The sequence below is a fragment of the Haliotis rufescens genome, unplaced genomic scaffold, assembly GCF_023055435.1.
Source record: "Haliotis rufescens isolate VD_foot unplaced genomic scaffold, xgHalRufe1.0.p SCAF_150, whole genome shotgun sequence".
Lineage (NCBI taxonomy): Eukaryota > Metazoa > Mollusca > Gastropoda > Lepetellida > Haliotidae > Haliotis > Haliotis rufescens.
The window spans coordinates 253,800-272,500 of NW_025963836.1; the positions used below are offsets into that span (position 1 = coordinate 253,800).

General features: G+C 43.4%; 1 protein-coding gene across 1 annotated transcript in view; it reads left to right on the top strand.

The window, feature by feature from the left end:
- The first annotated feature begins 16,602 nt into the window (after positions 1-16,602).
- LOC124117606 (glycoprotein-N-acetylgalactosamine 3-beta-galactosyltransferase 1-like) overlaps positions 16,603-18,701 on the top strand; it is a 40,395-nt gene continuing 38,296 nt past the window's right edge. The window contains exon 1 of the mRNA XM_048396554.1: positions 16,603-16,719. Within this exon, the coding sequence (XP_048252511.1) occupies positions 16,625-16,719 (95 nt within the window). The 5' untranslated portion in view covers positions 16,603-16,624. The remainder of the gene's footprint in view (positions 16,720-18,701) is intronic.

Genomic DNA, 18,701 nt, shown 5'->3' on the forward strand with positions numbered 1-18,701 from the left:
AGGTGGTCTGTGCAACCTAAGAGGGGGGTTTTAGGGGTTGCTTATATAGAATTTAGGAATTTTGAGATTTGGAATAGATGCCGATGGGATTGGGGAGGAGAACTAAGGGAGCTGGGTATGGTGGATGTTTGTTTGTTTATGTGATTTTGATTTGGTAGGTTATTGTGTTTTTAGATACGTTTTATTAGTTCCGTTTTTATTAAGACCTAAGGCCTTGACGTTTTCTAGTTTATTTTGTTGGTTTAGTATTGCTTCTAGAGTTAGAGCCTTGTTTAGATTGAGGGTGGTTTGTAATGCGGTTCGATGTGTTAGGTAGTGTGTGCAGTGGATGAGTGCGTGGACTGGGGTTTCTGGTTGTTTGCAGTGTGGGCAGTTACCTGTAGCGTGTTTTTTAAATTGTTTTAGGTGGTTATTTAGGTTGGTGTGTCCTGTTTGGAGTTTAGTGATTACTCTGTCGATTTTTTTGGATGGATGGAGAATTTTTGGTTTTGGTTAGTGGTTTGCTGAGCACTTTTTTTATTTGGCTATTTGAGTTTAGATATAGGTTATGCCATTTTTGTGTGATTTTTTGCTTGTTTACACTTTTAATTTCTGGTTTTGAGATGGGTAAGTTTAAGCTTATTTCTGGGATTTTGAGGGATAGTTTAGCTGCTTTATCGGCGTTTTCATTACCGTATATTCCTACGTGGGCGGGTATCCACAAGAAGGTTATTTGTTTGCCTGCCTTAGTTAGGTCGTTGGAGCTTTTAAGTATTTGATTTATTAATTTAGGTCGGTTTTTGGTATTTTTGTTTTGGAGGGCTTGCAGTCCACTTAGGGAGTCGGTAAGGGTTTTTTGGTGGTTTTTGGATTCTTGATTATGGAGGGCTGAGGCCATGCCCATTAGTTCTGCCGTGAATATTGATTGGTTGTTTGGGAGTGGATACATGAACAGCGGTGCAGGATATGTACTCAGCAGAGAAGCCCTCCGTCGACTGGTGGAGCAGGATATGTACTCAGCAGAGAAGCCCTCCGTCGACTGGTGGAGCAGGATATGTACTCAGCAGAGAAGCCCTCCGTCGACTGGTGGAGCAGGATATGTACTCAGCAGAGAAGCCCTCCGTCGACTGGTGGAGCAGGATATGTACCCAGCAGAGAAGCCCTCCGTCGACTGGTGGAGCAGGATATGTACTCAGCAGAGAAGCCCTCCGTCGACTGGTGGAGCAGGATATGTACTCAGCAGAGAAGCCCTCCGTCGACTGGTGGAGGAGGATATGTACTCAGCAGAGAAGCCCTCCGTCGACTGGTGGAGCAGGATATGTACTCAGCAGAGAAGCCCTCCGTCGACTGGTGGAGCAGGATATGTACTCAGCAGAGAAGCCCTCCGTCGACTGGTGGAGCAGGATATGTACTCAGCAGAGAAGCCCTCCGTCGACTGGTGGAGGAGGATATGTACTCAGCAGAGAAGCCCTCCGTCGACTGGTGGAGCAGGATATGTACTCAGCAGAGAAGCCCTCCGTCGACTGGTGGAGCAGGATATGAACTCAGCAGAGAAGCCCTCCGTCGACTGGTGGAGCAGGATAAGTACTCAGCAGAGAAGCCCTCCGTCGACTGGTGGAGCAGGATATGTACTCAGCAGAGAAGCCCTCCGTCGACTGGTGGAGCAGGATATGTACTCAGCAGAGAAGCCCTCCGTCGACTGGTGGAGCAGGATATGTACTCAGCAGAGAAGCCCTCCGTCGACTGGTGGAGCAGGATATGTACTCAGCAGAGAAGCCCTCCGTCGACTGGTGGAGCAGGATATGTACTCAGCAGAGAAGCCCTCCGTCGACTGGTGGAGCAGGATATGTACTCAGCAGAGAAGCCCTCCGTCGACTGGTGGAGCAGGATATGTACTCAGCAGAGAAGCCCTCCGTCGACTGGTGGAGCAGGATATGTACTCAGCAGAGAAGCCCTCCGTCGACTGGTGGAGCAGGATATGTACTCAGCAGAGAAGCCCTCCGTCGACTGGTGGAGCAGGATATGTACTCAGCAGAGAAGCCCTCCGTCGACTGGTGGAGCAGGATATGTACTCAGCAGAGAAGCCCTCCGTCGACTGGTGGAGCAGGATATGTACTCAGCAGAGAAGCCCTCCGTCGACTGGTGGAGCAGGATATGTACTCAGCAGAGAAGCCCTCCGTCGACTGGTGGAGCAGGATATGTACCCAGCAGAGAAGCCCTCCGTCGACTGGTGGAGCAGGATATGTACTCAGCAGAGAAGCCCTCCGTCGACTGGTGGAGCAGGATATGTACTCAGCAGAGAAGCCCTCCGTCGACTGGTGGAGCAGGATATGTACCCAGCAGAGAAGCCCTCCGTCGACTGGTGGAGCAGGATATGTACTCAGCAGAGAGGCCCTCCGTCGACTGGTGGAGCAGGATATGTACTCAGCAGAGAAGCCCTCCGTCGACTGGTGGAGCAGGATATGTACTCAGCAGAGAAGCCCTCCGTCGACTGGTGGAGCAGGATATGTACTCAGCAGAGAAGCCCTCCGTCGACTGGTGGAGCAGGATATGTACTCAGCAGAGAAGCCCTCCGTCGACTGGTGGAGCAGGATATGTACTCAGCAGAGAAGCCCTCCGTCGACTGGTGGAGCAGGATATGTACTCAGCAGAGAAGCCCTCCGTCGACTGGTGGAGCAGGATATGTACTCAGCAGAGAAGCCCTCCGTCGACTGGTGGAGCAGGATATGTACTCAGCAGAGAAGCCCTCCGTCGACTGGTGGAGCAGGATATGTACTCAGCAGAGAAGCCCTCCGTCGACTGGTGGAGCAGGATATGTACTCAGCAGAGAAGCCCTCCGTCGACTGGTGGAGCAGGATATGTACTCAGCAGAGAAGCCCTCCGTCGACTGGTGGAGCAGGATATGTACTCAGCAGAGAAGCCCTCCGTCGACTGGTGGAGCAGGATATGTACCCAGCAGAGAAGCCCTCCGTCGACTGGTGGAGCAGGATATGTACTCAGCAGAGAAGCCCTCCGTCGACTGGTGGAGCAGGATATGTACTCAGCAGAGAAGCCCTCCGTCGACTGGTGGAGGAGGATATGTACTCAGCAGAGAAGCCCTCCGTCGACTGGTGGAGCAGGATATGTACTCAGCAGAGAAGCCCTCCGTCGACTGGTGGAGCAGGATATGTACTCAGCAGAGAAGCCCTCCGTCGACTGGTGGAGCAGGATATGTACTCAGCAGAGAAGCCCTCCGTCGACTGGTGGAGGAGGATATGTACTCAGCAGAGAAGCCCTCCGTCGACTGGTGGAGCAGGATATGTACTCAGCAGAGAAGCCCTCCGTCGACTGGTGGAGCAGGATATGTACTCAGCAGAGAAGCCCTCCGTCGACTGGTGGAGCAGGATAAGTACTCAGCAGAGAAGCCCTCCGTCGACTGGTGGAGCAGGATATGTACTCAGCAGAGAAGCCCTCCGTCGACTGGTGGAGCAGGATATGTACTCAGCAGAGAAGCCCTCCGTCGACTGGTGGAGCAGGATATGTACTCAGCAGAGAAGCCCTCCGTCGACTGGTGGAGCAGGATATGTACTCAGCAGAGAAGCCCTCCGTCGACTGGTGGAGCAGGATATGTACTCAGCAGAGAAGCCCTCCGTCGACTGGTGGAGCAGGATATGTACTCAGCAGAGAAGCCCTCCGTCGACTGGTGGAGCAGGATATGTACTCAGCAGAGAAGCCCTCCGTCGACTGGTGGAGCAGGATATGTACTCAGCAGAGAAGCCCTCCGTCGACTGGTGGAGCAGGATATGTACTCAGCAGAGAAGCCCTCCGTCGACTGGTGGAGCAGGATATGTACTCAGCAGAGAAGCCCTCCGTCGACTGGTGGAGCAGGATATGTACTCAGCAGAGAAGCCCTCCGTCGACTGGTGGAGCAGGATATGTACTCAGCAGAGAAGCCCTCCGTCGACTGGTGGAGCAGGATATGTACTCAGCAGAGAAGCCCTCCGTCGACTGGTGGAGCAGGATATGTACCCAGCAGAGAAGCCCTCCGTCGACTGGTGGAGCAGGATATGTACTCAGCAGAGAAGCCCTCCGTCGACTGGTGGAGCAGGATATGTACTCAGCAGAGAAGCCCTCCGTCGACTGGTGGAGCAGGATATGTACCCAGCAGAGAAGCCCTCCGTCGACTGGTGGAGCAGGATATGTACTCAGCAGAGAGGCCCTCCGTCGACTGGTGGAGCAGGATATGTACTCAGCAGAGAAGCCCTCCGTCGACTGGTGGAGCAGGATATGTACTCAGCAGAGAAGCCCTCCGTCGACTGGTGGAGCAGGATATGTACTCAGCAGAGAAGCCCTCCGTCGACTGGTGGAGCAGGATATGTACTCAGCAGAGAAGCCCTCCGTCGACTGGTGGAGCAGGATATGTACTCAGCAGAGAAGCCCTCCGTCGACTGGTGGAGCAGGATATGTACTCAGCAGAGAAGCCCTCCGTCGACTGGTGGAGCAGGATATGTACTCAGCAGAGAAGCCCTCCGTCGACTGGTGGAGCAGGATATGTACTCAGCAGAGAAGCCCTCCGTCGACTGGTGGAGCAGGATATGTACTCAGCAGAGAAGCCCTCCGTCGACTGGTGGAGCAGGATATGTACTCAGCAGAGAAGCCCTCCGTCGACTGGTGGAGGAGGGTATGTACTCAGCAGAGAAGCCCTCCGTCGACTGGTGGAGCAGGATATGTACTCAGCAGAGAAGCCCTCCGTCGACTGGTGGAGCAGGATATGTACTCAGCAGAGAAGCCCTCCGTCGACTGGTGGAGCAGGATATGTACTCAGCAGAGAAGCCCTCCGTCGACTGGTGGAGCAGGATATGTACTCAGCAGAGAAGCCCTCCGTCGACTGGTGGAGCAGGATATGTACTCAGCAGAGAAGCCCTCCGTCGACTGGTGGAGCAGGGTATGTACTCAGCAGAGAAGCCCTCCGTCGACTGGTGGAGGAGGATATGTACTCAGCAGAGAAGCCCTCCGTCGACTGGTGGAGCAGGATATGTACTCAGCAGAGAAGCCCTCCGTCGACTGGTGGAGCAGGATATGTACCCAGCAGAGAAGCCCTCCGTCGACTGGTGGAGCAGGATATGTACTCAGCAGAGAAGCCCTCCGTCGACTGGTGGAGCAGGATATGTACTCAGCAGAGAAGCCCTCCGTCGACTGGTGGAGCAGGATATGTACTCAGCAGAGAAGCCCTCCGTCGACTGGTGGAGCAGGATATGTACTCAGCAGAGAAGCCCTCCGTCGACTGGTGGAGCAGGATATGTACTCAGCAGAGAAGCCCTCCGTCGACTGGTGGAGCAGGATATGTACTCAGCAGAGAAGCCCTCCGTCGACTGGTGGAGCAGGATATGTACTCAGCAGAGAAGCCCTCCGTCGACTGGTGGAGCAGGATATGTACTCAGCAGAGTAGCCCTCCGTCGACTGGTGGAGCAGGGTTACAGAGTACCAGGAGGTTGTTGTCTTTCAGGTTCCAATGAAGACATTCAGACAGCAACGTGTTTGTATAAACTGGCAATGCCAACATATCTATCTTTAGACATGCATAACAGATCGTCCTTCCATGCTGCGGCGCCCGTGTCATTCCAAGTTGGAAAGCGCAAAGTTCCGTCCACAATCACTGCACATAATAGATATCGTAAGGTGAGCGGTCCGTGAAAATCTATATTCTCAACAATTAATGCGACTTTATATTCTCAACACCTTTTGTGGCGAGTCCGTTGTTTTGAGTGGGTTACCGATTTAATTTAGGAAATACCGGTACTATTCATTAAACTGGTGTTATCTGGGTTTCTTTGAACATGACCCCCTAGGCATTTTGTGAAGCGGCCTTCAAATCACCATTTTTCAATCTGAAATGGTCACTTTAGTTTTAAATCTCTGTTCAACAAAATCTACTCAGAATCGAGCATATTTGAAATTTATGATAGAATGCAGTGTGTTATATTTAAGTGATATGTACAATATTGTCTGAATATATAGACATAAACACAAAAATACATGACAGGTTTTAGGCTATGATCAGAAATAAAATGTATTCAGCCAATAGAACCGTTACCTTTTCTCTTCAAAATCTGTGTTATCTGATAAGTATTACCCTTGTGTTCTAATGACGTTCTGTTTGTTGTTCTGTTCGGATCACAAGTCTAGCCTATATATGCCTATGTTCATCACTGCTTTATTAAGGGGGCGGTGGGGTAGCCTAGTGGTTTAAGCGTTCGCTCATATTGTCGAAGACCAAGGTTCGATTCACCACATGTACAATGTGTGAAGCCCATTTCTGGTGTCCTCCGCCGTGATATTGCTGCGATATTGCTAAAAGCAGCGTAAAACCTCACTCACTGACTTTGTTAAGATAGTGGGTGGCGTTGAGAATACACAAGGTCCTATTTGTTGCCACCCAAATTGTAGTTGAGTTAATTTTAATCAAGTAAGTAGATCAGACTAAAATAGGGGATCGGGTGTTCAGGCCTGTGGCTGAGTGGGCTGTATGTCATCCTTTTCCTTGCAGCAAATCTAGTTGTTGTGTTTTCAGTATATTACAGGGACAGTAACGTGTCAGTAGTAAACAATCTGTATGTAGAGTGACAGTAACGCGTCAGTAGTAAACAATCTGTATGTAGAGTGACAGTAACGCGTCAGTAGTAAACAATCTGTATGTAGAGTGACAGTAACGCGTCAGTAGTAAACAATCTGTATGTAGAGTGACAGTAACGCGTCAGTAGTAAACAATCTGTATGTAGAGTGACAGTGACGCGTCAGTAGCAAACAATCTGTATGTAGAGTGACAGTAACGCGTCAGTAGTAAACAATCTGTATGTAGAGTGACAGTAACGCGTCAGTAGTAAACAGTCTGTATGTAGAGTGACAGTAACGTGTCAGTAGTAAACAATCTGTATGTAGAGTGACAGTAACGCGTCAGTAGTAAACAATCTGTATGTAGAGTGACAGTAACGAGTCAGAAGTAAACAATCTGTATGTAGAGTGACAGTAACGTGTCAGTAGTAAACAATCTGTATGTAGAGTGACAGTAACGCGTCAGTAGTAAACAATCTGTATGTAGAGTGACAGTAACGTGTCAGTAGTAAACAATCTGTATGTAGAGTGACAGTAACGCGTCAGTAGTAAACAATCTGTATGTAGAGTGACAGTAACGAGTCAGTAGTAAACAATCTGTATGTAGAGTGACAGTAACACGTCAGTAGTAAACAATCTGTATGTAGAGTGACAGTAACGAGTCAGTAGTAAACAATCTGTATGTAGAGTGACAGTAACACGTCAGTAGTAAACAATCTGTATGTAGAGTGACAGTAACGTGTCAGTAGTAAACAATCTGTATGCAGAGTGACAGTAACGAGTGAGTAGTAAAAAATCTGTATGTAGATTGTTTACTACTGACGTGTTACTGTCACTCTACATACAGATTGTTTACTACTGACTCGTTACTGTCACTCTACATACAGATTGTTTACTACTGACGCGTTACTGTCACTCTACATACAGATTGTTTACTACTGACACGTTACTGTCACTCTACATACAGATTGTTTACTACTGACGCGTTACTGTCACTCTACATACAGATTGTTTATTACTGACGCGTTACTGTCACTCTACATACAGATTGTAACACGTCAGTAGTAAACAATCTGTATGTAGAGTGACAGTAACGAGTCAGTAGTAAACAATCTATATGTAGAGTGACAGTATTAGGTTCCTGGGATTCATTTAAGATTAAGTAATAAACGTATGCATAGAATAGGTACACATCCTATTATCAAACCTTCCTGTGAGACTCCCCTCTTACCTGTATGCAATTGTGGAATATTGTTGTAGTTATGAATTGTACAAATGAAAAACACCAGACATTATATTTTTTTTCTGTTCTTGGCACAGGGCCTCGAGTGCTGCTCACAGCTGACCATAAGCTTCCACTATGTGAAACCGGAGTTGATGAGAACTCTGGATATGTTCCTCTACCAGATCACTGTGTTTGGTCGGACGGTGAAATACAAGGAGCTCTGGAATCTGTTCCTTACTTACTTACTTACTTTGGAGATTTAACGTGCGCTTTCCGACTGATGCGTATTTCGCACACGGGCCCGGCCAGGCCATTTAATGTGTTTGCGAAAGGGGCGAAGGTGGTCTGTGCAACCCAAGAGGGGGGTTTTAGGGGTTGCTTATATAGAATTTTGGAATTTTGAGATTTGGAATAGATGCCGATGGGATTGGGGAGGGGAACTAAGGGAGCTGGGTATGGTGGATGTTTGTTTGTTTATGTGATTTTGATTTGGTAGGTAATTGTGTTCTTAGATGCGTTTTATTAGTTCCGTTTTTATTAAGAATACGCCTAAGGCCTTGAAGTTTTCTAGTTTATTTTGTGGGTTTAGTATTGCTTCTAGAGTTAGAGCCTTGTTTAGATTGAGGGTGGTTTGTAATGCGGTTCGATGTGTTAGGTAGTGTGTGCAGTGGATGAGTGCGTGTTCTGGGGTTTCTGGTTGTTTGCAGTGTGGGCAGTTACCTGTAGTGTGTTTTTTAAATTTTTGTAGGTGGATATTTAAGTTGGTGTGTCCTGTTTGGAGTTTAGTGATTACTCTGTCGATTTTTTTGGATGGATGGAGAATTTTTGGTTTGGTTAGTGGTTTGCCGAGCACTTTTTTGATTTGGCTATTTGAGTTTAGATATAGGTTATGCCATTTTTTTGTGATTTTTTGCTTGTTTACACTTTTAATTTCTGATTTTGAGATGGGTAAGTTTAAGCTTATTACTGGGATTTTGAGGGATAGTTTGGCTGCTTTATCGGCGTTTTCATTACCGTATATTCCTACGTGGGCGGGTATCCACAAGAAGGTTATTTGTTTGCCTGCCTTAGTTAGGTCGTTGGAGCTTTTAAGTATTTGATTTATTAATTTAGGTCGGTTTTTGGTATTTTTGTTTTGGAGGGCTTGCAGTCCACTTAGGGAGTCGGTAAGTATTAGGATTTTTTTGTGGTTTTTGGATTCTTGATTATGGAGGGCTGAGGCCATGCCCATTAGTTCTGCCGTGAATATTGATTGGTTGTTTGGGAGTCGGAAGGAATCTGTTCCCAGCAGAGGATGTTCACATATCACGAACACGAATGGAGGGACGTAATGAAATTGTATGTAGGAGCTACGACAACATTAAAACTACAACAACAAAACTCCAACACTAACACTACAACACTAACACTACAACAATAACACTACAACAATAACACTACAACAATAACACTACAACAATAACACTACAACAATAATACTACAATAACACTACAATAACACTACAACAATAACACTACAACACTAACTCTACAACAATAACACTACAACAATAACACTACAACAATAACACTAAAACAATAACACTACAACAATAACACTACAAAAATAACACTACAGGAATAACACTATAACAATAACACTACAACAATAACACTACAACAATAGCACTACAACAATAACACTACAATAACACTACAGCAATAACACTACAACACTAACACTACAACAATAACACTACAACAATACCACTACAACACTAACTCTACAACACTAACTCTACAAAAATAACTCTACAACAATAACACTACAACAATAACACTACAACAATAACACTACAACACTAACTCTACAACACTAACTCTACAACAATAACACTACAACACTAACACTACAACACTAACTCTACAACACTAACACTACAACAATAACTCTACAACAATAATACTACAACACTAACTCTACAACAATAACACTACAGGAATAACACTATAACAATAACACTACAACACTAACTCTACAACAATAACACTACAGGAATAACACTATAACAATAACACTACAACACTAACACTACAACAATAACACTACAACAATAGCACTACAACACTAACACTACAGGAATAAAACTACAACAATAGCACTACAACAATAACACTACAGGAATAACACTACAACAATAGCACTACAACAATAACACTACAGGAATAAAACTACAACAATAACACTACAACACTAACACTACAACACTAACACTACAACAATAGCACTACAACAATAACACTACAACAATAACACTACAACAATAACACTACAGGAATAACACTACAACAATAACACTACAACACTAACACTACAACACTAACACTACAACACTAACACTACAACAATAGCACTACAACAATAACACTACAACAATAACACTACAGGAATAAAACTACAACAATAACAATACAACACTAACACTACAACACTAACACTACAACAATAGCACTACAACAATAACACTACAACAATAGCACTACAACAATAACACTACAACAATAGCACTACAACAATAGCACTACAACAATAACACTACAGGAATAAAACTACAACAATAACACTACAACACTAACACTACAACAATAGCACTACAACAATAACACTACAACAATAGCACTACAACAATAACACTACAACAATAACACTACAGGAATAAAACTACAACAATAACACTACAGGAATAAAACTACAACAATAGCACTACAACAATAACACTACAACAATAACACTACAACAATAACACTACAACAATAACACTACAGGAATAAAACTACAACAATAACACTACAACAATAGCACTACAATAACACTACAACAATAACACTACAGGAATAACACTACAACAATGACACTACAGGAATAACACTACAACAATAACACTACAATAACACTACAACAATAACACTACAGGAATAACACTACAACAATAACACTACAACACTAACACTACAACAATAACACTACAACAATAACACTACAACAATAACACTACAGGAATAACACTACAACAATAACACTACAGGAATAACACTACAACAATAACACTACAACACTAACACTACAACAATAACACTACAACAATAACACTACAACAATAACACTACAACAATAACACTACAGGAATAAAACTACAACAATAACACTACAACAATAGCACTACAGTAACACTACAACAATAACACTACAGGAATAACACTACAACAATGACACTACAGGAATAACACTACAACAATAGCACTACAATAACACTACAACAGTAACACTACAACACTAACACTACAACACTAACACTACAACACTAACACTACAACAATAGCACTACAACAATAACACTACAACAATAGCACTACAACAATAACACTACAACAATAACACTACAGGAATAACACTACAACAATACCACTACAGGAATAACACTACAACAATAACACTACAATAACACTACAACAATAACACTACAGGAATAACACTACAACAATGACACTACAGGAATAAAACTACAACCAAAAAGCTACAACATTAAAATGACAACAATAAAACTACAACAATAAAACTACAACACTAACACTACAGGAATAAAACTACACCAATAACACTTCAACAATAAAACTACAAAAATAAAGCTACAACAGTAAAATCACAACGGTAAAACTACAACAATAACACTACAACCATAAAACTGAATGCTGTGGCTTGGGTTGTCACGGATGTGGTCTGATAGAGCTGATTTAGAGTCAGACCACATTCGTGACAAGCCAAACTAAACTGTTAGCGGTATAATTGTGTTAACGTTAAGTGTCTAGAACCCTGTTCAGCACAGTGGGGTAGACAGCAGACACTGTGGGGGATGCAGCCTGTCGAGAGTCCTGGGGTGGTGCAATCCTTCATGGAAACATCAAGCGCATAGTTGTACATTGCGAGAAACAGTACACCTTTGTATCCGCTGTATTTGCCTGATACAACATATTTGAATATTGCGACAAAAGTGTGCACCATTGTGTCCGTTGGACATGACTGTTATGGACACACACACACACACACACACATCTCAGAGGACATGACTGTTATGGACACACACACATATCTTAGAGGACATGACTGTTATGGATACACACACATACCTTAGAGGACATGACTTATGGACACCCACACATATCTTAGAAGGCATGACTGTTATAGACGCACTCACACCTTAGAGGACACCTAAGATATGTGTGGATGTCCATAACAGTCATGTCCTCCAAGATGTCAGTTTGTCCATAACAGTCATGTCCTCTAAGGTGTTAGTGTCTGTTAGTGTGTGTGTGTTAGCGTGTGTGTTAGTGTGTGTGTTAGCGTGTGTGTGTGTGTGTGTGCGTGCGTGCTTGCGTGCGTGCGTGCGTGCGTGCGTGCGTGCATGCGTGCGTGCGTGTGTGTGTGGGTGTGTGTGGGGGTGGGTGGGTGGTTGTTGGTGTGGGTGGTGTGTGGGTGTGTGTGTGTGTGTGTGTATGTCCATAAATTAAATAGTTATCACATGAAATGGGTGTTTTAAACTGTGCATAATAAGGCGTACGCGCCGCGGGGCTTTTGCATAGATCACAATGCCAAACCTGAAAAACAGTTTTAACTGCTAACGTCTCATATCTAAAAGTGCGGTTTTATTACCACCAGTGTACAATGGCTTCCATAGATTGCGTCGCGGTCATCTGATGTATTATTTTTCTTGGCACTGATGCTTTCAAAAAGTTCGGATCTGATTATTGGGGATTCGAATATGTCAGTTGTTCAGTTCTTGCACATAAACTTGACATGTCGCCATGTCTTCTACCTCACCGAGATTATCCTGAATACCCCTTGGTTCAGAATTCAGCGACGAGAAATAGTCCCCCAGGTCTTGTATATCAATAGGGTTGGGGCGTTGCTGTCGTCCAGACACACGCTTTATGATGTCCCAGAAACGTTTAGAGTCTACCTCTGCTGCTGTTCCTAGGTCATTCCGTTTATATTGTACAAACTGGTTCTTCTTAATTCCACACAGTTATATGTATTCATTGCACACTTTGTTATACTAAATAAGGTATGAGTTATCTTTAGTTTCTTCTGAACGCATTTAAATAATGGCACCGTTCATGTTTTTTACAGAGACATTCATCATCATCGGGGAACATGTCACTCGATGCTGAACCATAACCTATCACACTACACCCTAAATGCCTAATAGGGGGCACGGGGTGGAATACTGTTAAAAGCGGCGTTTAAGCCAACTGCCTCCCTCACGCAATAAATCCCTAATAAATGTACAGTCACCGATTTGATAGTCAGTTTCAAATCTTCCATTCACATTATGTATATTTAGAATTAAACATCTTTCCAAAAGAGTTTTTCTGAAGTTATTTAGTAATTTATCACATGAATATATTTCCATCTCAAATTGTGTACAAGAAATCCACTAAGTAATTATAACTTTCAACATGGTGAATAACATAGTTCTCCATATAGTCCCGCGTCACGCCGATTATACTGTTCATGTACAATGGACCCGTGAAGATCCGGGGTAGAACAGGTCCCCTGCAACCCATTTTTGCCATAAAAGGCGAATATGCTTTTCGTAAGAGGCAACTATAGGTATCGGGTGGACAGATTCGCTGACTTGGTTGATGCATGTCATCATATCCCAACTGCGTGGATCGATGCTGATGATATCAGCCACTGGATTGTCTTGTCCAGACTCGATTATTTACAGACCGCCGTCATATAGATGGACTATTGCTGAGTTTTGCGTTAAACAACAAACCAACCAACCAACCATGATTTTGACCACTGGATTGTCTGGTCCAGACTTGATTATTTACAGACCGCCGTCATATAGTTGGAATATTGGAGAGTGCGGCGTTAAGCAACAACCATACAAACAAACAATTACAAGTACAGCAGCTGGGTACACTTCAAGCGTACACTACAGCAAAATATCTACCCCATTTTGTCCATCTTTGTTATCATACCAGGTCGATCTCTCCGGCTGGATTATACACATAATGTAGCTCTACTGAATCTAAACATACTTTTATCCAACAGAATAGTAATAACATGTTCTCTGTAACGAACATCAATAACATATCTTACCAGTGAATATTCTCTCAAAAGTATTCCTTCCAAATACCCCCAAACCGGGACCTTTTTGTGGCTGGTAAACAATAAAGATTATATTCTGGCAAAATGTCACTAAAGTAATATTTTATTGACTATGTTTCATATAGAGCAACACTGTCATGTTCAGATACAAACAAAAACAAAGCCAATGTCGGAGAGTGTGTTGGTTAAATTTTCTGTATTCCTTGCAATTTAAGATTGACCTTGACGGAAGCACCCGTTCCTGATCCTCAATTGACCATGTTCCACTTGAGTCGTGATCTGCGACGGGAGCCGACAACTGATGCTCATCACCTTCCAGAGTACTAGCTGCCTTGTCCTCAATAACGAGCCTGCCATTCTTATAATAGCCCCTCTTGTTCTATGATCTGAGAAAGTCAGTTTCTCAGTCGCTAATTACGAATGATTGCAAAAAACCGAGCAAAAACAATAAAAAACGTGAAAATAGCAAAAGTATCCTATATTTCCAATCATACTTTGTTGATTAGAATAGTTTACATTAAGGGACGATATGTACGGTGTAAACCCTTAATGTAAAACAAATATAAAAAATGACATTAAGGGTTGCGTTGTTTTTTCTCTTAATGTATATTTTACATTAAGAGTTAACACGTACATTAAGAGTATTTTTACATTAAGGGTTGTAACAGTGCTGTGATGGTAAACCAAGGGATATAGAGGTCGATGAATGTTGAATATAACACGTGTAGTGATTGTAAACACAGGGATTTAGAGCGTAAGCTGTGATTGTAAACAGAGGGTTGAAGAGGTCGATAAATATTGAAAATAACGCGTGCTGTGATTGTAAACACGCCACCACTTGAGTAGTCGATTCCTGCTCAAATAGATATGTCAGGTGGCTTGGGATAACTATAGTTTACATAAAAAGTGCATAGGTTAAATCCCAGTGTGCTTACATCCCAGTGTGTCCACATCCCAATTTCCTTACAGAAATTCCTGTTGGCACACTGGGAGTTCAGTTTCCTCCCTATTTATGTAAATGGACGGAACCACTATTGTGTGACTTATTTCAGCTAAGAGAAAGATGAAAAATTGCACACTACAGTTTGGCAAGTCCACGCATCTATTTCTGAGCAATAACATCCACATTCGACCAATATGTGTCACGATGTACCTTGCCCTCTGAGACACACTCACAGCAACAGGTGTTTTATGTGTATGTCACAGTGTATAGACCATGCTACGTTACCGCCTTTTATGTTGCTGCCTTTAACTTTTATTTTCATTATTCGTATTTCGACCTTCACACCTTAGTTTGTAAAATCTACAGACAACGCAAGGAATATAAAATATGGAAAGTATATAATTCAGACAAAACGTCTCTTGTAAAACGAATCTCAAACACGTTACATTAATATCCAAGTTGTTTAGCAAGTAAATGCATATGAAGCGACCCCGTGGTATTTGATTGTCTAACTAAGCATTGTGTTTCTCTCTGTCTGCCTGTTTGTCTGTCTGGCTGTCTGTCTGCCTGCCTGTCTGTCTGTCTGTCTGTCTGTCTGTCTGTCTGTCTGTCTGTCTGTCTGTCTGTCTGTCTGTCTGTCTGTCTGTCTGTCTGTCTGTCTGTCTGCCTGCCTGCCTGCCTGCCTGCCTGACAGTCTGTCTGTCTGTCTGTCTGTCTGTCTGTCTGTCTGCCTGCCTGCCTGCCTGCCTGCCTGCCTGCCTGTCTGTCTGTCTGTATGTCTGTATGTCTGTCTGTCTGTCTGTCTGTCTGCCTGCCTGCCTGCCTGCCTGCCTGCCTGCCTGTCTGTATGTCTGCCTGCCTGCCTGCCTGCCTGCCTGTCTGCCTGCCTGCCAGTCTGTCTGCCTGCCTGCCTGCCTGCCTGCCTGTCTGTCTGTCTGCCTGCCTGCCTGCCTGTCTGCCTGCCTGCCTACCTACCTACCTGCCTGCCTGCCTGCCCGTCTGTCTGCCTGCCTGCCTGCCTGCCTGCCTGCCTGCCTGTCTGCCTGTCTGCCTGCCTGCCTGCCTGTCTGCCTGCCTGCCTACCTACCTACCTGCCTGCCTGCCTGCCTGCCTGTCTGCCTGCCTGCCTGCCTGCCTGTCTGCCTGCCTGCCTGCCTACCTACCTGCCTGCCTGCCTGCCTGTCTGTCTGTCTGTCTGTCTGTATGTATGTCTGCCTGCCTGCCTGCCAGTCTGTCTGTCTGTCGACCACACCAACTTGCAGACTACGTATACGGTTTCCCGATTGGCTGATGATATGGTGGGCCGGGTTTGGGTTGCATTGCTGCTCCGAACGACGTCACTATTGTTGTCTCCGGATTGTTTGTGTCTTCATAAATACCAGTAGATGAAGTCTGTAAAGTTATTACTGTGACTTGATTTTTATACGAACCTATTTCAACATGACATTGATCCAGGTATAAACGTAAACAGTGATGTGCACACTTTGCGTCCTCATATGAATATTCATCAATCAACGGAAGACAATAGTGAAGTCAATATTGTTTAATAACACATCCTAGTCAGCAGTACTGGTACACCATTGATCCAGCATGTCAACCAATTAGAGTACATCTTTAAGCCGTTCATGTAAGTCTCACTGTGGGACAATATTCAATAATCATATTTCCCCAAGATGGATAGATTATCCTTGTGACGTATAGCTTGCTCCGAGCGAGAAATACGAAACAATCGATGATTTTATCTCGGAATACAAGTCTGCTGAGGGCAAGTTTAAACGCCGCTCTAAAACGAGACCTGTACATTGCTGTGGCATCCATTAGAGATAGGTAAGTTTGCTATTGTCGATATACGTTTTTTATAAAAGCCACGTTTTAAACGACACATATTACATGGAATGTAGACAGTTGAATATAAAAGTCTTCACTTTCTTCCAAACCTTTTTCATCTTAACTGTTAGCGGTATAATTGTGTTAAAGTTAAGTGTCTAGAACCCTGTTCAGCACAGTGGGGTAGACAGCAGACACTGTGGGGGATGCAGCCTGTCGAGTGTCCTGGGGTGGTGCACTCCTTCATGGAAACATCAACCGCATAGTTGTACATTGCGAGACACAGTACATCTTTGTTATCCTCTGTATTTGCCTGATACAAACATATTTGAATATTGCGACAAAAGTGTTCACCATTGTGTCTATTGTATTTGTCTGATAAACACTGTCATAACTCGTATCACACATTAAATACGAGGATGTTGTGCTATAACTGTCTACTTGATAACACGTATCACACATACAATGCGAGGACGTTGCTGTAACTGTCTACTTGATAACACATATCACACATACAATACGAGGATGTTGTGCTATAACTGTCTACCTGATAACATATATCACACATATAATACGAGGATGCTGTGCTGTAACTGTCTACTTGATAACACATATCACACCTACAATACGAGGATGTTGTGCTATAACTGTCTACTTGATACCACGTATCACACATACAATGCGAATATGTTATGCTATAACTGTCTACTTGATAACATGTATCACACATACAATACGAGGACGTTGTTGTAACTGTCTACTTGATAACATGTATCACACATACAATACGAGGATGTTGTGCTATAACTGCTACTTGATAACATGTATCACACATACAATACGAGGACGTTGCTGTAACTGTCTACTTGATAACATGTATCACACATACAATACGAGGATGTTGTGCTATAACTGCTACTTGATAACATGTATCACACATATAATACGAGGATGTTGTGCTATAACTGTCTACTTGATAACACGTATCACACATACAATACGAGGACGTTGCTGTAACTGTCTACTTGATAACACTTATCACACATACAATACGAGGATGTTGTGCTATAACTGTCTACTTGATAACACTTATCACACATATAATACGATGATGTTGTGCTATAACTGTCTACTTGATAACATGTATCACACATATAATACGATGATGTTGTGCTATAACTGTCTACTTGATAACATGTATCACACATATAATACGAGGATGTTGTGCTATAACTGTCTACTTGATAACATGTATCACACATATAATGCGATGATGTTATGCTATAACTGTCTACTTGATAAAATGTATCACACATACAATACGAGGATGTTATGATATAACTGTCTACTTGATAACACATATCACACCTACAATACGAGGATGTTGTGCTATAACTGTCTACTTGATAACACATATCACACATACAATACGAGGATGTTATGCTATAACTGTCTACTTGATAACACATATCACACCTACAATACGAGGATGTTGTGCTATAACTGTCTACTTGATAACATGTATCACACATACAATACGAGGATGTTATGCTATAACTGTCTACTTGACAACATGTATCACACATACAATACGAGGATGTTGTGCTATAACTGTCTACTAGATAACATGTATCACACATATAATACGAGGATGCTGTGCAATAACTGTCTACTTGATAACATGTATCACACATATAATACGAGGATGCTGTGCTATAACTGTCTACTTGATAACACATATCACACATACAATACGAGGATGTTATGCTATAACTGTCTACTTGACAACATGTATCACACATACAATACGAGGATGTTGTGCTATAACTGTCTACTAGATAACATGTATCACACATATAATACGAGGATGCTGTGCAATAACTGTCTACTTGATAACATGTATCACACATATAATACGAGGATGCTGTGCTATAACTGTCTACTTGATAACACATATCACACATACAATACGAGGATGTTAT